The 19,921-nt window shown below is 50.9% G+C and overlaps 1 protein-coding gene across 4 annotated transcripts in view; it reads left to right on the plus strand.

Annotated features, from left to right (window-relative positions):
- The window catches only part of LOC147122377 (interferon-induced protein 44-like), a 73,614-nt gene that overhangs the window by 25,319 nt on the left and 28,374 nt on the right, over positions 1–19,921 (plus strand). For all 4 annotated transcript variants that reach the window (XM_085983491.1, XM_085983490.1, XM_085983492.1 and 1 more), the window contains exon 4: positions 2,088–2,283. In XM_085983491.1, the coding sequence (XP_085839617.1) occupies positions 2,088–2,283 (196 nt within the window). The remainder of the gene's footprint in view (positions 1–2,087; positions 2,284–19,921) is intronic.

Consider the following 19,921-nt stretch of genomic DNA (forward strand, 5'->3'; position numbering starts at 1 on the left):
CCCATTAATTGTACCCTTTCCTGATTCAGGGCCTGCAATGCTACCAGTGACTTCTCCCCTGCTAGAGCCTTGTCCTGGACCTCCAGGGCTGACTCTTTTAACTCGGCTGCCTGTGCTGCAACGAGCCTGTCCAAAAGCTGGACCTGCTTCTTGAAGCACATCAGCCAGACTGCCTTCTCTAGGGATTTCTTGTGCTCCTTCCCTTCTGTCCACTTAGCTGCGGCATCTACCGGACGCCCAGCCTTTAACAGATTGGTGATCCACTTCTTCATGATATTCACCTTGCTGAACGCATAATCAGAAATCCTTTCCTCCATCATGGTTTGCTCTTCCGAACCATTGTCTACTGTATCGCACCCCTGTTGCCGGAGTCCTGCCGCGGTCGCCATTTCTGTACGGGGTGGCGTGTGCCCAGTCAGCTCTGCCCCTGACTGTCTCTGAGCGGTTCGAATCACTCCCACACCCCTGGGTTCTAGACACCGGACTTAGGTACAGGCGGCGATACAGAAAATAGAGTAGACAACTGGTTTGGTACAAGAAACAGTAATTTTTATTAAAGGCACAAGAAAATCACAACACTGAGAATTACTAGAATAATTACAGGCATATGAAATTACACTTATTTGGGAATGGGGAACACACGGCACCTCCAGGGAACAAACACATTAAAAATCCCCTTACCCTTATCCCACCCCCAATACCTAACTAGATTAAGCTACGAGGGGCCAGGGATTCATGCTCACCAATGGGGTTCCTTTTTGATGGTTCGAAACCTGTCGATCAAGCTGGTTGTGGGTTTTGGGGTTCGCTCTTGTTGTCCTTGGGGCCTGCCGTCGTCACGTGGTCCCAGGGCGCGGCGGTGGAGTTGTCTGTGTGAAGTACCCTCCTTTTCCTTTGTTAGAAAAATAGGGAGTAAAGTCTTTTGTTGGGTACTTCACCTTGCAGGAGTGGTTGTTCTTCTGGTGGTAGTTTGGTCGCCGACGGTTTTGTTGCGGTTGGGGCTCGGTTGGCGGTTTATATTGTCAGTTTGATTTTCCTACCCATGCTTCAAACGCCAGCTTATAACTAGGCCGGGGTGTGTGCCCGCTCGTCCCCAACGCTTCTTTTTCGCTGCCCTTCTCTGCCTATCGGTTTTGCCATTCGTCTCATCTCGTCTGCCCTTTTGCGGCCCGTGTGTCTTGTGCGTGTTCAAATCGGGTTCCGTTCTCCTCCCGCGTTTGGCCCCCAGTGTTGTAATGGGCATCCTCGGTGTCGGGAGAGGCAAGAGCTAGAGGCAAGAGAGCGAGAGCTACCGGTGGGCCTACAATTATACCCGGTTCTTCACCCCTTATCTGTGCGCCAAATCAGGTCAGTTCTTTGTTTAATTTTGGCGGGCTCGTCTAAAGTGATTACAGTCATCCACTTTAACTGTTTTTGGGGTGGTTGTCTCCTTGTTTAATGGCTTCAATATCCTGGCTGATTGTTATTTATGAAATGTAATCATCATTCCTGGCTTGATAGCTACCTGTGAGCTGTTACGAATTATTTATGCAAAAGGTCAATGGCCTCAAGATTAGGTCCATCCTGACTTGATCTGTCCCAAGGTGAAGAATGCATATTCTGTGTTTACCTAGCTGTCTGGCTTTAGAAAAGGACAAAGTCTTTCACAGATCCATGCATGTTAGGTTTTGTTTCAGGATTTGAATGGGCCTGCCTTCTGCAGGGTCTTGCTTTCAAAATCCTGCAGGCCTTGGTCACGAGGTTTCAGAAGCCATTTTGGGTACCCTTTTTAATAACTGGTCCATACAGGGTCCCTTTATCCATAACTTTCGGGGAATGTGGGAATTTTGAGAACCCTACAAATGTAAGTGAGGACCAGGCCTCAAAATGGCTCAGATCTCACGCGGCAAGAACAGGCGAGCTGTGGGTTCGATCCACCCACTGCCACTCCGTTCTCTGCCGGTAGTTAAAACTGGCCCTCTAGTATAATGCTCCTGTCATTATCAACCCGTGTATCATCCAACTCGCCGTGAGCAACACTAAGGGAGGTCTGTTGGTTGGACTATAAAAATTCTGATCTTTATTAATATAAATGTTCTTGTTAACAGGAGAAGACAACAACTGATTGGCTTCATCAAGAGCTATAAGCCATATGTAAGTTCTGTGTCTAAGGCACGGATTTTACTAATTGGACCAAGTGGAGGAGGAAAGACTAGCTTCATCAACTCTTCAAATTCTACTTTCCGTGGTCATGTCACCAGTCGAGCTTTGGCTGGAAGTAAAGCAACAAATGCCACAAAAAAGGTAAGCTTACAAGTGCAGTCAAAAGGGCTTTGTTGTTTTTATTTTCTGGCGAATATTTTTCCATTTCCATCTCTCCTGAAGGTGTAGACCACTTGCTGAGATATGGTTCTGTGGGCATGTGCATCCTCTGATACACTGTCCATTATGTGTCAGCATTGACAGTGTTGTTGGGAGGCTGAGTCCAACAATATCCACACACAACATCCATTTCCAGGAGGGGTTGCTGGATGGTGGTCAAGAGTGGGAATCCTGGAGTTTTGCCCTCCCCAACAGATGGATATTGTGGCCCATTATAGTCTCCCTATTGCACAGACTGGCGATCAGTGCTCAGTGCGGTACTGGAGACGGACGGACGGACGCTGAGAGGAAAAAAGCCGGGAGCGCGATTCTGCAGTGGTTATCCTTTGCTGGCTTTTAAAAATTTCCCAATCCTCTGGCCTCCCACCAAACTTGGCAACATTGTATGCCTTTGTTTTCAATTTGATACTGGGAGCAGCATCAGGAGCGGACCGACCTGTGAGGGAGCAGGCGAAGGAGGAGCGAGGAAATAAAGCCCGAGGCTCGAGGCCCAGACCGAGCTATTGGGAGCAGCAGTGGGAGCGGACCGACCTGTGAGGGTGCAGGCGAAGGAGGAGCGAGGAAATAAAGCCCAAGGCTCGAGGCCCAGACCGAGCTATTGGGAGCAGCAGTGGGAGCGGACCGACCTGTGAGGGTGCAGGCGGAGGAGGAGCGAGGAAATAAAGCCCGAGGCTCGAGGCCCAGACCGAGCTATTGGGAGCAGCAGTGGGAGCGGACTGACCTGTGAGGGAACAGGCAATTTAAAGAACAACAAAAACACAAGGAGTGACGTCACATGAAAGCAGGGTCGTGATTGGTTGGAAAGTATTTTTCTGTTTTCTTGAGCATTGGTTTAAATTAAGAGCTGGGATTAAAAACTAAACGTTCAAAACTTAAACACTTAATTAATTAAATACATTAGAGATGGCAGGGCAGGCGACGTGTTACTGCTGCAACATGTGGGAGCTGGTGGACACCATTGAGGCCCAGGGCGACCACATTTGCAGTAAGTGTTGGTTGCTCGAGGAACTTTGGCTCCGTGTTGATGAGCTGGAGTACGAGCTTCAAACACTGCGTCACATCAGGGAGGGGGAGAGTTACCTGGATGCTATGTTCCAGGAGGCAGTCACACCCCTTAGATTAATTCATTCAAATTTGGTCCATGGTCAGGGACAGGTGGGTGTGACTACAAGCGAGGCGGGTATGGGGAACCAGGGGGTAATGATGGAGGAGACTCAGCCCTTGCTCTTGTCCAATAGGTACGAAGTTCTTACTCTCTGTGTGGACGACAGCAGGGACTGCTGGGAGGATGAGCAAACTGACCAAAGCAATGTGGTAGTGGTAGTGGTAGGGGACAGCATAGTTAGGGGGATAGACACTGTTCTCTGCAGCCAAGAGCGTGAGTCCCGAAGGCTGTGTTGCCTACCTGGTGCCAGGGTAAAGGACATCTCCTCTGGGCTGGAGAAGAACTTGGAGTGGGAAGGGGAGGATCCAGTTGTCGTGGTCCACGTAGGTACCAACGACATAGGTAGGACAAAGAAAGAGGTTCTGCTGAAAGAGTTTGAGCAGCTAGGGACTAAATTAAAAAGCAGAACCACAAAAGTCATAATCTTTGAATTATTACCTGAGCCATGGGCAAATTGGCATAGGGTCAATAGGATCAGGGAGATGAATGCGTGGCTCAAAGATTGGTGTGGGAGAAGTGGGTTTCGATTTGTGGGGCACTGGCACCAGTACGGGGGAAAGAGAGAGCTGTTCCGTTGGGACGGACTACACCTGAACCATGCTGGGACCAGAGTTCTAGAGAATCGAATAACTAGGGAGGTAGGGCTTTAAACTAAATAAGGTGGGGGGGGGGGGGTCCTGGTGGAGAGAAATCTAGAATGCTAAAGAGAAAAGACAAGGAAGCAGTGCAGGAAAGTGATTGGGGTAAGGATAACCAGATTGTGTCAGGAAGGGGCAGAGCGTACAAACAAAAGAGTGCACTAACAAATAGGGTCCGGGTAAGAAAAACTGGTATTAAGACAAATAGGGCCATAGTACAAAAAATGTTAAGGGCCTAGAAATTCAGTTGGCGCCGCGCCAGGGCTTTAGCGCCGGAAAGTTAGCGCCGGCGCTAAGTCCCCCTGCGCGTGCCAAAAATTCAGTAGCGCCGCACCCAAACGGCTGCCGGCGCTACTGAAGGGTGTTTGCGCCTGAAAATGGGCGCTACCTGCCGCATTGCGGCGCTATTCCGGCGCTGCGGCGCCCGATGCGGTGCGGCAGGCTCGGGAAGTGCAGGCCTCCTCCTTCAGTTAAGGAGGAGCTGCCTGCACCCGCCCGCTGGCCGGTAAAATCTTCACAAAAATGAGCCCGGCACCTCGGGGAAGTGCCGGGCTCGCAGCCCAGAAGCATCTGTTCCGCGGGGGGGGGGTGGAGGAGTCCGGGGAGGGAGGTGCGGGCAGGCGGCCGGCGGGAAAGCGGCCGGCCGCCGCGCGACCTTAATGCGCCGGCGCAAACTCCTGTAAGACTCGGTTGCCAGAGTCTTAGTTGCGGCTGCCACGGGCGAGGCGGCCGCAACTCAATTTCGGCGCTGGGGCCCGTCACCACGGCAACCGGGACGCTGCGCACACCGATGACGTCATCGGTGCCGGCGCAGCGCAACCGGTCTACCGCCGATGGTAGGGCCCCAGGGAATTTCTGAACCGGCTGTAAGTCCAACGCAATGACCTCTAGCGCCGCAAAATGGGCGCAAAGCCCACTCAATTTCTAGGCCAAGATGTCTAAAAATGTTAAAAAGACAAATCTAAAGGCACTGTATCTGAATGCACGAAGCATTCGTAATAAGGTAGACGAATTAACAGCGCAAATAGATATAAACGGATACGATATAATTGCAACTACGGAGACATGGCTTCAGGGTGACCAAGGCTGGGAGCTGAATATCCAACGATATTTCATATTTAGGAAGGACAGGCAAAAAGGAAAAGGAGGCGGGGTGGTGTTGTTAGTAAAAGATGAAATCAGAGCAATAGTGAGAAAGGATATTGGCTCAGAAAATCAAGACGTAGAATCAGTCTGGGTGGAGCTAAGAAGCACCAAGGGGCAGAAAACATTGGTGGGAGTTGTCTATAGGCCTGCAAACAGTAGTGGTAATGTAGGGGACGGCATCAAACAGGAAATTAGAGACGCATGTAACAAGGGTACTACAGTAATCATGGGAGACTTTAATCTACATATAGACTGGCCAAACCAAATTAGAAATAATACTGTGGAGAATGAATTCCTGGAGTGTGTATGAGATGGTTTTTTAGACCAGTATGTTGAGGATCCAACTAGGGAAGAGGCTATCCTAGATTGGGTATTGTGCAATGAGAAGGGGTTAATTAATAATCTTGTTGTGCGGTGTCCTTTAGGGAAGAGTGACCATAACATGATAGAATTCTTCATTAAGATGGAAAGTAAAGAAGTCCAATCCGAAACTAGGGTCCTAAATCTAAACAAAGGAAACTACGATGGTATGAGGAGTGAGTTGGCTATGATAGATTGGGGAGCTTCATTAAAAGGCATGACGGTGGATAGGCAATGGCAAACATTTAAGGAACAAATGCATGAATTGCAACAGTTATACATTCCTTTCTGGCGCAAAAACAGAAAAGGAAAAGCAGCCCAACCATGGCTAACAAAAGAAATTAAGGATAGTAATAGATCCAAAGAGGAGTCATATAAAGTTGCCAGAAAAAGTAGCAAGCCTGAGGGTTGGGAGCAGTTTAGAGTTCAGCAAAAAAGGACCAAGAGATTGATTAAGAGGGGAAAAATCTTGCAAGGAACGTAAAAGTTGACTGTAAAAGCTTCTACAAGTATGTAAACAGAAAAGGATTAGTGAAGACAAATGTAGGTCCCTTATGGTCAGAAACGGGAGAATTTATAATGGGGAACAAGGAAATGGCTGAGCAATTAATAAAATACTTTGGTTCTGACTTCACGGAAGAGGACACAAATAACTTCCCAGAAATGCGAGGAAACCAAGGGTCTAATGAGAAGGAGGAATTTAGAAAAATTAGTATTAGCAAAAAAATAGTGTTGGAGAAATTAATGGGACTGAAAGCTGATAAATCCCCAGGGCCTGATAATCTGCATCCCAGAGTACTAAAAGAGGTAGCTGTGGAAATAGTGGATGCATTGGTTGTCATCTTCCAAAATTCTATAGATTATGGAGCAGTTCCGGCAGATTGGAGGGTGGCAAATGTAACCCCACTATTTAAAAAAGGAGGGAGAGAGAAAACCGGGAACTACAGTCTAACATCAGTAATAGGGAAAATGTTAGAGTCTAAAATAAAGGATGTGATAACAGGACACTTAGAAAATATCAATGGGATTAGACAAAGCCAACATGGATTTATGAAAGGGAAATCGTGTTTGACAAACCTACTGGAGTTTTTAAAGGATGTAACTGGTAGAATAGATAAGGGAGAACCAGTGGATGTGTATTTGGATTTTCAGAAGGCCTTTGATAAAGTCCCACATAAGAGGTTAGTGTGCAAAATTAACACACATGGGATTGGGGGTAATATACTGGCATGGATTGAAAATTGGTTAACAGACAGGAAACAGAGAGTAGGAATAAATGGGTCTTTTTCGGGGTGGCAGGCGGTGACTAGTGGGGTACTGCAGGGATCAGTGCTTGGGCCCCAGCTAGTCACAATATATATCAATGATTTGGATGAGGGAACCAAATGTAATATTTTCAAGTTTGCTGACGACACAAAACTAGGTGGGATTGTGAGTTGTGAGGAGGATGCAAAGAGGCTTCAAGGCGATTTAGACAAGTTGAGTGAGTGGGAAAATACATGGCAGATGCAGTATAACGTGGATAAATGTGAAGTTATCCACTTCAGTAGGAAAAACAGAAAAGAAGAGTATTAGTTAAACGGTGATAGATTGGGAAATGCTAATGTACAAAGGGACCTGGGTGTCCTTGTACACCAGTCGCTGAAAGCAAACAGGCAGGTGCAGCAAGCAGTTAGGAAGGCACATGGTATGTTGATCGTCATTGCAAGAAGATTTGAGTACAGGAGCAAGGATGTTTTACTACAGTTGTACAGGGCCTTGGTGAGACCACACCTGGAGTACTGTGTACAGTTTTGGTCTCCTTACCTAAGAAAGGATATACTTTTCATAGAGGGAGTGCAGCGAAGGTTCAGGAGACTGATTTCTGGGATGGCAGGACTGTTGTATGAGGAGAGATTAGGTCGACTAGGCCTGTATTCACTAGAGTTTAGAAGAATGAGAGGGGATCTCATTGAAACGTATAAAATTCTGACAGGGCGAGACAGACTGGACGCAGGGAGGATGTTTCCCCTGGCTGGGGGGTCTAGAACGAAGGGTCACAGTCTCAGGATACGGGGTAGGACATTTAGGACTGAGATGAGGAGAAATTTCTTCACTCAGAGGGTGGTGAACCTGTGGGATTCTCTACCACAGAAGGCTGTGGAGGCCAAGTCACTGAATATATTTAAGAAGGAGATAGATAGATTTCTAGACACAAAAGGCATCAAGGGGTATGGGGAGAGAGCGGGAATATGGTATTGAGATAGAGGATCAGCCATGGTCATATTGAATGGCGGAGCAGGCTCGAAGGGCCGAATGGCCGACTCCTGCTCCTATTGTTCTATGTTTCTATGTTTCTAAATTTGACTGTTCCTGGTCTGAATGGCTCAGCCGCTCATGAGATAAACTCACTTGAGCCACTGAGGGAGTTTAAGTTGTTTTGAGCATTGGTGTGAGGATGTAACAAACAGGGTGGATGAAGCCGAACCAGTAGATGTAGTGTATTTGTATTTCCAGAAGGCGTTCGATAAGGTGTCACATAAAAGGCTACTGCACAAGATAAGAGTGCATGGGGTTGGGGGTAATATATTGGCATAGATAGGGGATTGGCTAACTAACAGAAAACAGAGAGTCGGGATAAATGGGTCATTTTCCAGTTGGCAACCAGTAACTAGTGGGGTGCCGCAGGGGTCAGTGCTGGGGCCTCAACTATTTACAATCTATATTAATGACTTGGATGAAGGGACCGAGTGTACTGTTGCCAAATTTGCTGATGATACAAAGATAGGTGTGTTAGCAAGTTGTGAGGACACAAAGGCCTAGAAATTCCCTTGGGTTTGCGCCCATTTAGGGGCGCAAGAGTGGGTTGCGCCGGAAGTTGCGTCGCCGCTGAAATTAGGTGGGCCTTTAAATCGGCGTAAGCCGGTAGCGCTGCGCCGGCACCGATGACGTCATCGGTGTGCGCAGCGCCCCGGTACCGCCCGAAACACGCCGATCCCCATCTTCAGTAGCGGCCGCCTCTTCCCTGGCGGCCGCTAACAACGTTTTGAAAACCTGGCCGTGCTGCAGCCTTAGAGGCGCTATTTAAAGCGGAGGTGCGGCCGGCCGCTTTTTCGGCGGCCGCCTGCCCGCACCTCCTTCCCCGGCCTCCTCCACCCGCCCCCCCCCCCCCCCCCGCGGCATTGCCGGCTGGTTTCCGTGGAGCCCGGCACTTCGCCGTTGTGCCGGGCTCTTTTGCCAGCACTTTCAACGGGGCTCCAGCCGTTGCAGGCACCTCCCCCTTAAGAGAAGGGGGAGGCCTGCAGTACAGCAGCCTGCCGCTCCGCATCGGGTGGCGCAGCGGGACCGGCAGCGCTGAAATTCACTTTCAGCGCCCCAAGCGGGGCGGGCACACCTTGTACCAGCGCCCGCTTCCGCTTTGGGGCGCTGAAAGTGAATTTGGGGCGGGCACAACTGGCTCGGCGGCGGGCGCTAAATTTCCGGCGCAAACGTGCTGGCGGGGCGTCACCGAATTTATAGGCCAAAGAGTCTGCAAAGGGATATGGTTAGGTTAAGTGAGTGGGCAAAAATTTGGCAGATGGAGTATAATGTGGGAAAATGTGAAGTTATCCACTTTGGAAGGAAGAATGAAAAAGCAAATGATTATTTAAATGGAGTTAGACTACAAAATGCTGTGGTACAAAGGGATTTGGGGGGTCCTAGTACATGAAACACAAAAAGTTAGCATGCAGGTACAGCAAATAATTAGGAAGGCTAATGGAATGTTGGCCTTTATTGCAAGGGGTATGGAGTATAAAAGTCAGGGGGCTAGAAATTCAGTAGGCTTTGCGCCCAGTTTTCGCCCAAAGAGGGCTTTTGCACCACTTGCTGAGCATTCGCCGATATTCAGCACTGCGGTAATGGCGGCGTTAGCCAGTAGCGCTGCGCCGCCACTGATGACGTCATCGGTGTGCGCAGTGCCCCGCTACCGGCCCGACCGCCATATTGAGTTGCGGCCGCCTCTTCCGCAGCGGCCGCAAACAGCGATCAGAAAACGGGGCCGTACTGTAGCGTTAGTGGGGCGAGTTAAGGCGGATGTGCGGCCGGCCGCTTTTTCGGCGGCCGCCTGCCCGCACCTCCTTCCCCGGCCTCCTCCACCACGCCCCCCCCCCGCGGCATTGCCGGCTGTTTTCCGGGAGCCCGACACTTCTCCGTGGTGCCGGGCTCATTTGCCGGCACTAGCGAGCGGCGATCTCGCTGTTGCAGGCACCTCCCCCTTAAGAGAGGGAGGAAGGCCTGCAGTACCGCAGCCTGCCGCTCCGCAGCGGGTGGCGCTGCGGCACCTAGCGCGCCGATATTCAGTCTCAACGCCCCAAGCGGGGGCGCCGAAACCCTTGAATAGCGGCCGGCTTCGACGTGGGGAGCTGAAACTGAATTTCCGGCGGGCACAAGTGGCTCCGCGCGCAGCGGTAACTTCTGGGCGCAAGCGAGCTGGCGGGCCCAAACTGAATTTCTAGGCCAGGAAGTTTTGATGCAACTTTACAGGGCACTGGTGAGACCGCACCTGGAGTACTGCGTACAGTTTTGGTCTCCATATTTAAGGAAGTATATACTTGCATTGGAGGCAGTTCAGAGAAGGTTCACGAGGTTGATTCCTGGGATGAAGGGGTTGATGTATGACGAAAGGTTGAGCAGGCTGGGCCTATACTCATTGGAGTTTAGAAGAATGAGAGGTGATCTTATTGAAACATATAAGATTCTGAGGGGGATTGACAGGGTGGATGCTGAGAGGATGTTTCCCCTCGTGGGGGAATCTAGAACTAGGGGTATAGTTTCAGAATAAGGGGTCGCCCATTTAAGACGGAGATGAGGAGGAATTTCTTCTCTCAGAGGGTCGTGAATCTTTGGAATTCTCTACCCGGGAGCGCTGTGGAGGCGGAGTTATTGAATATATTCAAGGCGGAGATAGACAGACATTTGAACTACAAGGGAATCAAGGGGTATGGGGAGAGAGCGGGAAAGTGGTGTTGAAGACAAGATTGGATCAGCCATGGTCTTATTCAATGGTGGAGCAGGCTCGAGGGGCTGATCCTGTTTTTTATGTTCTTATATTCTTATGTGACCACACTTAGAATATTGTGTGCAGTTCTGGTTTTCACAGATACTGCAGCTATTGAAAGGATGCAGAAGAGAGCAACCACGTAGGAACACAGGAACAGGAGTAGGCCATGCAGTTCCTCGAGCCTTTTCCACCATTCAATGAGATCATGGCTGATCTGTATCATAACTGTATCCACATGCTTTGGCTCCACATCATTTTATACCCTTGTTTAGCAAAAATCTATCACTCTCAGATTTGAAATGATTAGTTGAGCGAGCATCTACTGCTCTTTGTGGGAGAGTGTTCCACATTTCTACCACCCTTTGCGTGAAGAGGTGTTTCCTAACCTCTCTTGAATGATTGAGGGGATGGAGGGATTGGATTATGATGAGTGATTATGTAAGTCGTGCATGTTCTCACTGGTAAAGAGAAGGTTGAGAGCTGATGTGATTGCTGTTTTTAGGTTTAGAACATGATAAAGCATTGCACCTTGTCTAGAACAGCAGAACCGGAGTACATGGCCTATGCTTAGAGTCATAGGGGGAAAAATTCAGCATTGCCCCATTTGGGGCGCCATTATCGGCCGTGCGCAAAGTTTAGCGCCTGGCGCTAATTATCGCCTCCGACGGTAAACTTGGTTTTTATCTCCCCTGGAGGTGATTGGAGCGCTAAATCAGGCTCTTCACACCTGTCTTAAGGCGCAAAGGCCGAGCAGCGAGGTGCTACCTCAGAGCGCTGGCGAAGCAAGGAAGGGCAAATCAAAATGAACCTGCAAAGTGCTGCTCAGTATCCAAAACTCCTTCACACAGCGTTGAATCTCTCCAGAAGTCTCTCTCTCTCTCTCTCTCTCAGAATGTGTGGTGCAAAAATGTCACCAACAAAAAAAGCGGTCACCTTTAAATAGCGCTCCCCCAGTCCCTTTCTGACTGCAAAACGCTCCCCTCAACCTGTCGTTGCTAGCGGCAGGCGGTAAGGCAGGGGACGCCACTCAATATCCAGTCCGGGGAGCTACCGGGGCGTTGCGCACTCGACTGATGTCACGATCTGCTGGCGCAGGAGATCGTGGCGGTAGTGTTTAGCACCCCCGCAAAATGTCTCGTTCATTTTGCGAGCGGCGCAAATATTGCCGTGCCCGGGCGCTAGTTGCTTTGCGCCCCATTAGCGCCCTCTTAAGGCACTAACGGGAGGCGCAAACAACTGAATTTTACCCCCATAGAGTTATACAGCACAGAAAGAGACCCTTCGGCCCATTGTCTGGGCCTGGGGATTTATCCACTTTTAAGCCTGCTAAAACAACAAGTACCTCCTCCCTCTCAATGCTAATTTGTTCAAGTATATCACAATCCCCCTGCCTGATTTCTATGCCTACATCGTCCTTCTCCATAGTGAACACAGATGCAAAATATTCATTTAAAACCTCACCTACATCTTCCGGCTCTACACACAAATTGCCACTTTGGTCCCTAATGGGCCCTACTCCTTCCCTGGTTATCCTCTTGCCCTTAATATACTTATAAAACACCTTGGGAGTTTCCTTTCTTTTGCCCGCCAGTGTTTTTTCATGCCCCCTCTTCGCTCTCCTAATTTCTTTTTTAAGTACCTCCCTGCACTTTCTATACTCCTCTAGGGCTTCCACTGTTTTTAGTCCCTTGTATCTGCCAAAAGCCTCCCTTTTTTTCTTAATCCCTTGACATCCAGGGTTACTTCGACTTGTTGGCCCCACCCTTGACCTTTACGGGAACATGTTGGCGCTGTGCTCTATTTCCTTTCTGAATGACTCCCACTGCTCTGATGTGGATTTTCCTACAAGTAGCTGATCCCAGTCCACTTTGGCCAGATCCTGCCTTATCATATTCAAATTGGCCTTCCCCCAATTTAGAAACTTTATTTCTGGTCCATCTTTGTCCTTTTCCATGACTACATTAAATCTCACCAAATTATGGTCACGGTCACCAAAATGCTCTCCTACTGACACTTCTACCACTTGCCCGGCTACATTCCCTAGAATTAGGTCCAGTACCGCCCCCTCTCTTGGAGGACTTTCTACATGCTGGCTCAAAAAGCTTTCCTGGATGCACTTTAAGAATTCCGCACCCTCTAAGCCTTTCACACTCTGACTAACCCAGTTAATATTGGGGAAGTTGAAATCCCCTCCTATTATTACCCTATTATTTCTACACTTCTCTGAGATTTGCCTACATATCTGTTCCTCTATCTCCCCCTGACTGTTTGGGGGCCTATAGTACACTCCCAGCAAAGTGCTTGCCCCCTTTTTGTTTTTAAGTTATACCCATATGGCCTCATTAGAGGAACCTGCTAAGATATCATCACTCCTTACAGCAGTAATTGTCTCCTTGATTAATATTGCGACACCCCCTCTTTTACACCCCCCTCTGTCTCGCCTGAAGATTCTATATCCCGGAATATTGAGCTGCCAGTCCTGCCCCTCCCTCAACCATGTCTCTGTGATAGCAATAATATCATACTCCCATGTGTTCATCAACACCTTCAATTCATCTGCCTTACTCGTAAGACTCCTTGCATTAAAATAAATGCCATCCAGCCTTGCCCTACTCCCTTGTGCCATTACATATTTGCTCTGCCTTCCAGGCTGACTTGGTTTTTTTCTATATTTGGCTGTGCATCACCCCCTACTATAGCTCCACTCCATATCCCATCCCCCTGCCAAGTTAGTTTAAACCCCCCCCAACAGCACCAGCAAACCTCCCCGCAAGGATGTTGATCCTGTTCCGGTTCATGTGCAACCCGTCTGACTTGTACAGGTCCCACCTTCCCCAGAAGCAGACCCATTGATCCAGGAAAGGCCTCCCTCCTGCACCAAATCTTTAGCCACGCATTCATCTGCTCTATCCTCCTATTCCTATACTCACTAGCACGTGGCACTGGGAGTAATCCAGAGATTACAACCTTTGAGGTCCTGCTTTTTAATCTGCTACCTAGCTCCCGAAATTCTTGTTGCAGGACCTCATCCCTCTTTCTACCTATGTCGTTGGTACCAATGTGAATCACGACCTCTGACTGTTTGCCACCCCCCCTTCAGAATGTCCTGCAGCCGTTCAGTGACATCCTTGACCCTGGCACCAGGGAGGCAACATGCCATCCTGGAGTCACGTCTGCAGCCACAGAAACACAGCATAAACGCTTGAAGGGGATAAATTTAAAACTAATCTGTGGAAACAATATTTCAGTGAGCGAGTGGTCAATCTATGGAACAAGCTCCCAAGGGAGATGGTGGAAGCAGTTCAAATGAAAATGAGATAGATTTCTTTAAGAAAATAATATTTTGCGATGCAGTATAGGAGTAATCTGAGACTTGACATGTGGTAAGTATAGCATGCTTGAGAGGAACAGGTGAATTTGGACCCATTGTTCCCAAAGCTCTCCACCACTGGGGTTTTCCTCACCTCTTGCGTTTACACAACAAAAGAGTAGGAATAGACTGGATGTTGGGCGGTTCTTCTTTTCCCAGAGAGTAGTGAGCCTCTAGAATGTGTTGCCGGCTGTTACGGTGGGTGCTGACTCTCCGCACGCCTTCAAGAGGGAGCCGGACCGGTTCTTGACTGGGGCAGAGATCACATCGTACAGCAGGTAAGTGGTTTTATAGATAATAAGTGATCCATGTGATCTCCTGGACTGGTTTCATAGAAACATAGAAGATAGGAGCAGGAGTAGGCCATTCGGCCCTTCGAGCCTGCTCCGCCATTCAATGAGATCATGGCTGATCATCCAAATTCAGTACCCTGTCCCTGCCTTCTCCCCATATCCCTTGATCCCTTTAGCCTTAAGAAATATATCCAACGTTTTCTTGAATATATTTGATGAACTGGCCTCCACCGCCCTCTGTGGCAGAGAATTCCACAGGTTCACCACTCTCTGGGTGAAGAAATTCCTCCTCATTTCAGTCCTAAATGGCTTACCCCTTATCCTTAGACTATGACCCCTGGTTCTGGACTCCCCGGCCATCAGAAACATCCTTCCTGCATCTAGTCTGTCCAGGCCTGACAGAATTTTATAAGTTTCAATGAGATCCCCTCTCAATCTTCTAAACTCCAGTGAGTATAAGCCCAATTGACACAATCTCTCCTCATACGTCATTCCTGCCATCCCAGGTATCAGCCTGGTGAATCTTCGCTGCACTCCTTCCATGGCAAGTACGTCCTTCCTCAGATAAGGCGACCAAAACTGCACACAATACTCAAGGTGCGGTCTCACCAAGGCCCTGTACAACTGTAGCAAGACATCCTTGTTCCTGTACTCGAACCCTCTTGCTACGAAGGCCAACATACCATTTGCCTTCTTAACCGCCTGCTGCACCTGCATGCTTACCTTCAGCGACTGGTGCACAAGGACACCCAGGTCTCTTTGCACTTCCCCTTCTCCCAATCTATTGCCATTCAAATAATAATCTGCCTTCCTGTTTTTGCCACCAAAGTGGATAACCTCACATTTATCCACATTATAGTGCATTTGCCATGTTTCTGCCCAATCACCCAACCTGTCCAAATCGTACTGGAGTTTCTCAACATCCTCCTCACAGCATACCCTCCCACCCAGCTTTGTGTCGTCTGCAAATTTGGAGATATTACATCCAATTCCCTCATCCAGATCATTAATATATATTGTGAACAGCTAGGGTCCTAGGACCGATCCTTGCGGTACCCCACTAGTCACTGCCTGCCACTCGGAAAACGACCCGTTTATTCCAACTCTTTGCTTTCTGTCCGCCAACCAGTTCTCTATCCAAGTCAATACCTTGCCCCCAATCCCATGTGCCTTAATTTTGCACGCTAATCTCTTATGTGGGACCTTATCGAAATCCTTCTGAAAGTCCAAATACACCATATCCACTGGTTCTCCCTTATCTATTTTACCAGTTACATCCTCAAAAAATTCCAGTAGATTAGTCAAGCATGACTTACCTTTTGTAAATCCATGTTGACTTTGTCCGATCCTGTCACTGCTTTCCAAGTGCTCTGTTATTACATCTTTTATAATGGACTCTAGCATTTTCCCCACTACCGATGTCAGGTTTACCGGTCTATAATTCCCCGCTTTTTCTCTACCACCTTTTTTGAATAGTGGGGTAACATTAGCTACCCTCCAATCCATGGGTACTGTTCCAGAGTCCATCGAGTTCTGGAAGATGACCAGCAATGCATCTACTATTTCTAGGGCCACTTCCTTAAGTACCCTGGGATGTAGATTATCAGGCCCTGGGGATTTATCGGCCTTCAGTCCCATAAATTTTCCCAACACCATTTCCCTACAAATACTGATTTCTTTCAGTTCCACCCTTTTATCAGACCCTATGTTCCCCGACATCTCTGGGAGGTTATTTGTGTCCTCCTTTGTGAAGACAGACCAAAATATGTATTTAGTTGGTCGGCCATTTCTTTGTTCCCCATTATAAATTCCCCTGATTCTGACTGCAAGGGACCTATGCTTGACTTCACCTATCTTTTTCTCTTCACATATCTATAAAAGCTTTTACAGTCAGTTTTTATGTTCCCTGAAAGCTTACTCTCATATTCTATTTTCCCTTTCTTAATTAGTTTCGAGTGCCTGAGGGGGTTGGAGAGGAATTTACAAGGGAGTATTGTTTCCATTAATGGCATTAGATTTTTTTCTGTTATTTTGCCTCTCCCAGGAGATTACATGGCTCCTGGGGGTGGTGGGGGGAGGATGGTGGACGTGGGGTGGTAGAAAGTGTCTGGTCATGATGCACCAGCCATCATGAAAACAAAAGAAAGACTTCCGTTTATATAGCGCTGGATGTCCCAAAGCATTTACAGCCAATGAAGTACTTTTGAAGTGTAGTCACTGTTGTAATGTAGGAAATGTAATGAGTGTGGGGCAGGCTTGATGGACCAGCTGGTATTTTCCTTCCTGTCATTTTCGTCTGTTTGTATGTTTAGATCTGTTGTAGTGTTGAGATACCGCGGCAAACGTGGGAGTCGAGACAGAGCTATTGAAAACACAGCTTCTTTATTCTGACCACATGGCAAACAGGAACTAGAAAAGCCCGCGCATCCACTTAAATACTTCCCAGACAGGAAGTGCTCCCGGCAGCCTGTCCCTGCGGGAAACAAGTTGCTGGAGGAAAGGGCCCCCGGCTGGGGGCTTCTGCTTAGACTGTCTGTGCCGCCGTGAGCGGATTATGTCCAGTGGTGGCGTGTCGCCACAGAGCTCCCCCCAGAATCCGCTTAGGAGGAGTGGACGAGTCGTGACGGTGGTCTAATGGTTCTGCCGCAGCGGCTCTGAGTGGTCGCCGGTCTGGTTGGTTGGGTCGGGCGGTTCGCCGCCGGCTGTGCTGGCTTGCCGGGGGGACGGCCTCTGGCTGGAGGCTGGGCCACGGGGACCTGTTCCCCTGGTTCTGTGTGTGCTGGTTTGAGCCGGTCGATGGAGACTGTCTCGACCCTGTCGCCGAGTCGCAGCTTGAATACCTTGTCCCCGGTTTGTAGTACCTCGTACGGACCGTCGTACGGGGGTCGCAGGGGCCCGCGGTGCGCGTCGTGTCGCACGAAGACGAAGCGCGCCTGCTGTAAATTTGGCGGGACGTGAGGTGCGAGTTCGCCGTGTCGGTTGACCGGAAGTGGGGCGAACTGCTGAGCGGAAGAGAAAGAGTCGAGCCGCTGCTGTTCGGCCGACCAAGGCTTGGTAGGCTCCGGAAGGAATTCGCCTGGGACGCGCAGCGGTTGTCCGTAGATTAACTCCGCTGCCGAGGACTGGAGGTCTTCCTTGACCGCGGTGCGTAGGCCGAGTAGCACCCACGGTAGGCAGTCAGTCCAGGTACTGTCCTGCAGGCCGGCGCGGAGTGAGGCCTTGAGTGACCTGTGGAAGCGTTCACAAAGTCCGTTGGCCTGCGGGTGGTACACCGTGGTGCGGTGGAGCGTCACCCCGAGGTTGCGTGCTGTGGCCGTCCAGAGTTCGGAGGTGAACTGGGCGCCTCTGTCGGAGGTTATGTCGGCCGGTACGCCGAACCTCGCAACCCAGGTGTTAACGAACGCCCTGGCGATGTCGGCTGTGGTGGTGGAGGTCAGCGGCACTGCCTCAGGCCAGCGTGTGTAGCGGTCGACCATGGTGAGGAGATAAGTTTGGCCTTGCGATGGCGGCAGGGGACCGACGATGTCGACGTGTACGTGGTCGAAGCGGCGGCTGGGTACCTCGAAGTCTCCCAGGGGTGCTTTGGTGTGCAGCTGTACCTTAGCCCGTTGGCAGGCGAGGCAGGAGGTGGCCCAAGTCCGAACATCTCTGCTAAGGCCGCGCCAGACGAAGCGCTTGGAGAGGAGTTTGACGGATGCGCGGGAACCCGGGTGAGAGAGCCCGTGGAGCGCGTCGAAGACGCGGCGGCGCCAGGTCTCAGGGACGACCGGCCTGGGTTGGCCGAGTGAGACGTCGCACGTGACTGCCGTGGCTTCGGGCCCGTGCACGACTTTGGCTAGGCGTAGCCCTGGCAGGCTGGTAGCCGCCGAGAGGAGGTCTGGGTCCGTGAGCTGGGCCGCTGCTAGTTGTGCGTAGTCGACCGCGAGGTGATTCGCACAGACGGCGGGACGGGAAAGGCAGTCGGCGACCACGTTGTCTCTACCGGAGACGTGCTGAATGTCCGTAGTAAACTCGGAGACGGCCGCGAGCTGGCGTTGCTGCCTAGCGGACCAGGGTTCGGTGTGCTTGGCCATCGCGTATGTGAGTGGCTTGTGGTCCACATACGCGGTGAAGGGGCGGCCTTCCAGGAGGAACCTGAAATGGCGGACCGACAGGTGGAGTGCGAGAAGCTCGCGGTCGAAAGTGGAGTATTTGACCTCCGGGGGGCGCAGTTGGCGGCTGTAGAAGGCAAGTGGCTGCCACGCGCCATTGACCCACTGCTCGAACACGGCCCCGACCGCGTGGTCGGAGGCGTCGGTGGTGAGCGCGACCCGGGCATCGGCCCTCGGGTGCGCGAGCAGAGTGGCGTCGGCGAGCGCGTTTTTGGTGGCGTCGAAGGCGGCTGCCGTGTCAGTGGTCCAGGCTACGTCCATCTTGCCGGATTTTCCTCGGAGGGAGTCGTATAGGGGCTTCATAAGGGCTGCGGCTCTGGGGATGAACCTGTTGTAGAAGTTCACCATCCCGAGGAACTCCTGGAGGCCCTTGATGGTTGTGGGGTGGGGGAATTGCTGGACGGCCTGCACCTTGTTGGGCAGGGGGACGGCCCCGGCAGGGGTGATGTGGTGACCGAGAAAATCGATCTCGGTTAGGCCGAATTGGCACTTCGCCGGGCTGAGGATGAGCCCGTGTTGGGCTAGGCGCCCGAACAGGATGCGAAGGTGTTCGAGGTGTTCCTGTTTGGAGGAGCTGGCCACGAGAATGTCGTCTAGATAGACGAATAGGAAGTTCAGGTCCCGGAGGACTGAGTCCATAAGGCGCTGGAAAGCCTGTGCTGCATTCTTGAGGCCGAAGGGCATCCTCAGGAACTCGAACAGGCCGAATGGGGTGATGACGGCCGTTTTGGGGATGTCCGCGGGGTGTACGGGGACTTGGTGGTAACCGCGCACCAGGTCGACTTTGGAAAAGACGGTTCGTCCGGCCAGTCGGGCCGAGAAGTCCTGGATGTGTGGCACCGGGTACCGATCGGGGGTGGTGGCGTCGTTGAGGCGGCAGTAGTCCCCGCAAGGGCGCCAGCCTCCGCCGGGCTTGGGGGCGATGTGGAGGGGAGAGGCCCAAGGGCTGCTGGAGCGGCGGATGATGCCGAGTTGTTCCATGTTGGTAAACTCGGCCCGCGCGATTTCCAGCTTGGCCGGGTTGAGTCTGCGGGCGTGGGCAGAAACTGGGGGGCCGGTGGTAGGGATATAGTGTTCCACACCGTGCTTGGCGGCTTTGGCCGAAATGGTCGGGTTAGTGAGGGCGGGAAACTCAGCTAGGAGTGCCGAGTAGTCGTCCGTGGCTCTGGCGAGGCAGTAGGTCGTCGGGCCGGCCGAACGGGCCGGGGTAAAGGCACCGGGGATGGGGGCCATAGTGTTGATGTCGACGAGGCGGTGCCTCGGAATGTCGACAAGGAGGCCGTGGGCGCGTAGGAAGTCGGCGCCGATGAGTGGGCAGAGGACCTTGGCTGTCAGGAACTCCCAGCGGTAGCGGCGGCCCGCGAGGTCGAGCGTGACCATGCAGGTGCCATATGTGCGGATTTCAGAGCCGTTGGCT

Source organism: Somniosus microcephalus, chromosome 3 (genome assembly GCF_052327205.1).
Source record: "Somniosus microcephalus isolate GS21.2 chromosome 3, FLI_Smic_1.0, whole genome shotgun sequence".
Taxonomy (NCBI): Eukaryota; Metazoa; Chordata; class Chondrichthyes; order Squaliformes; family Somniosidae; genus Somniosus; species Somniosus microcephalus.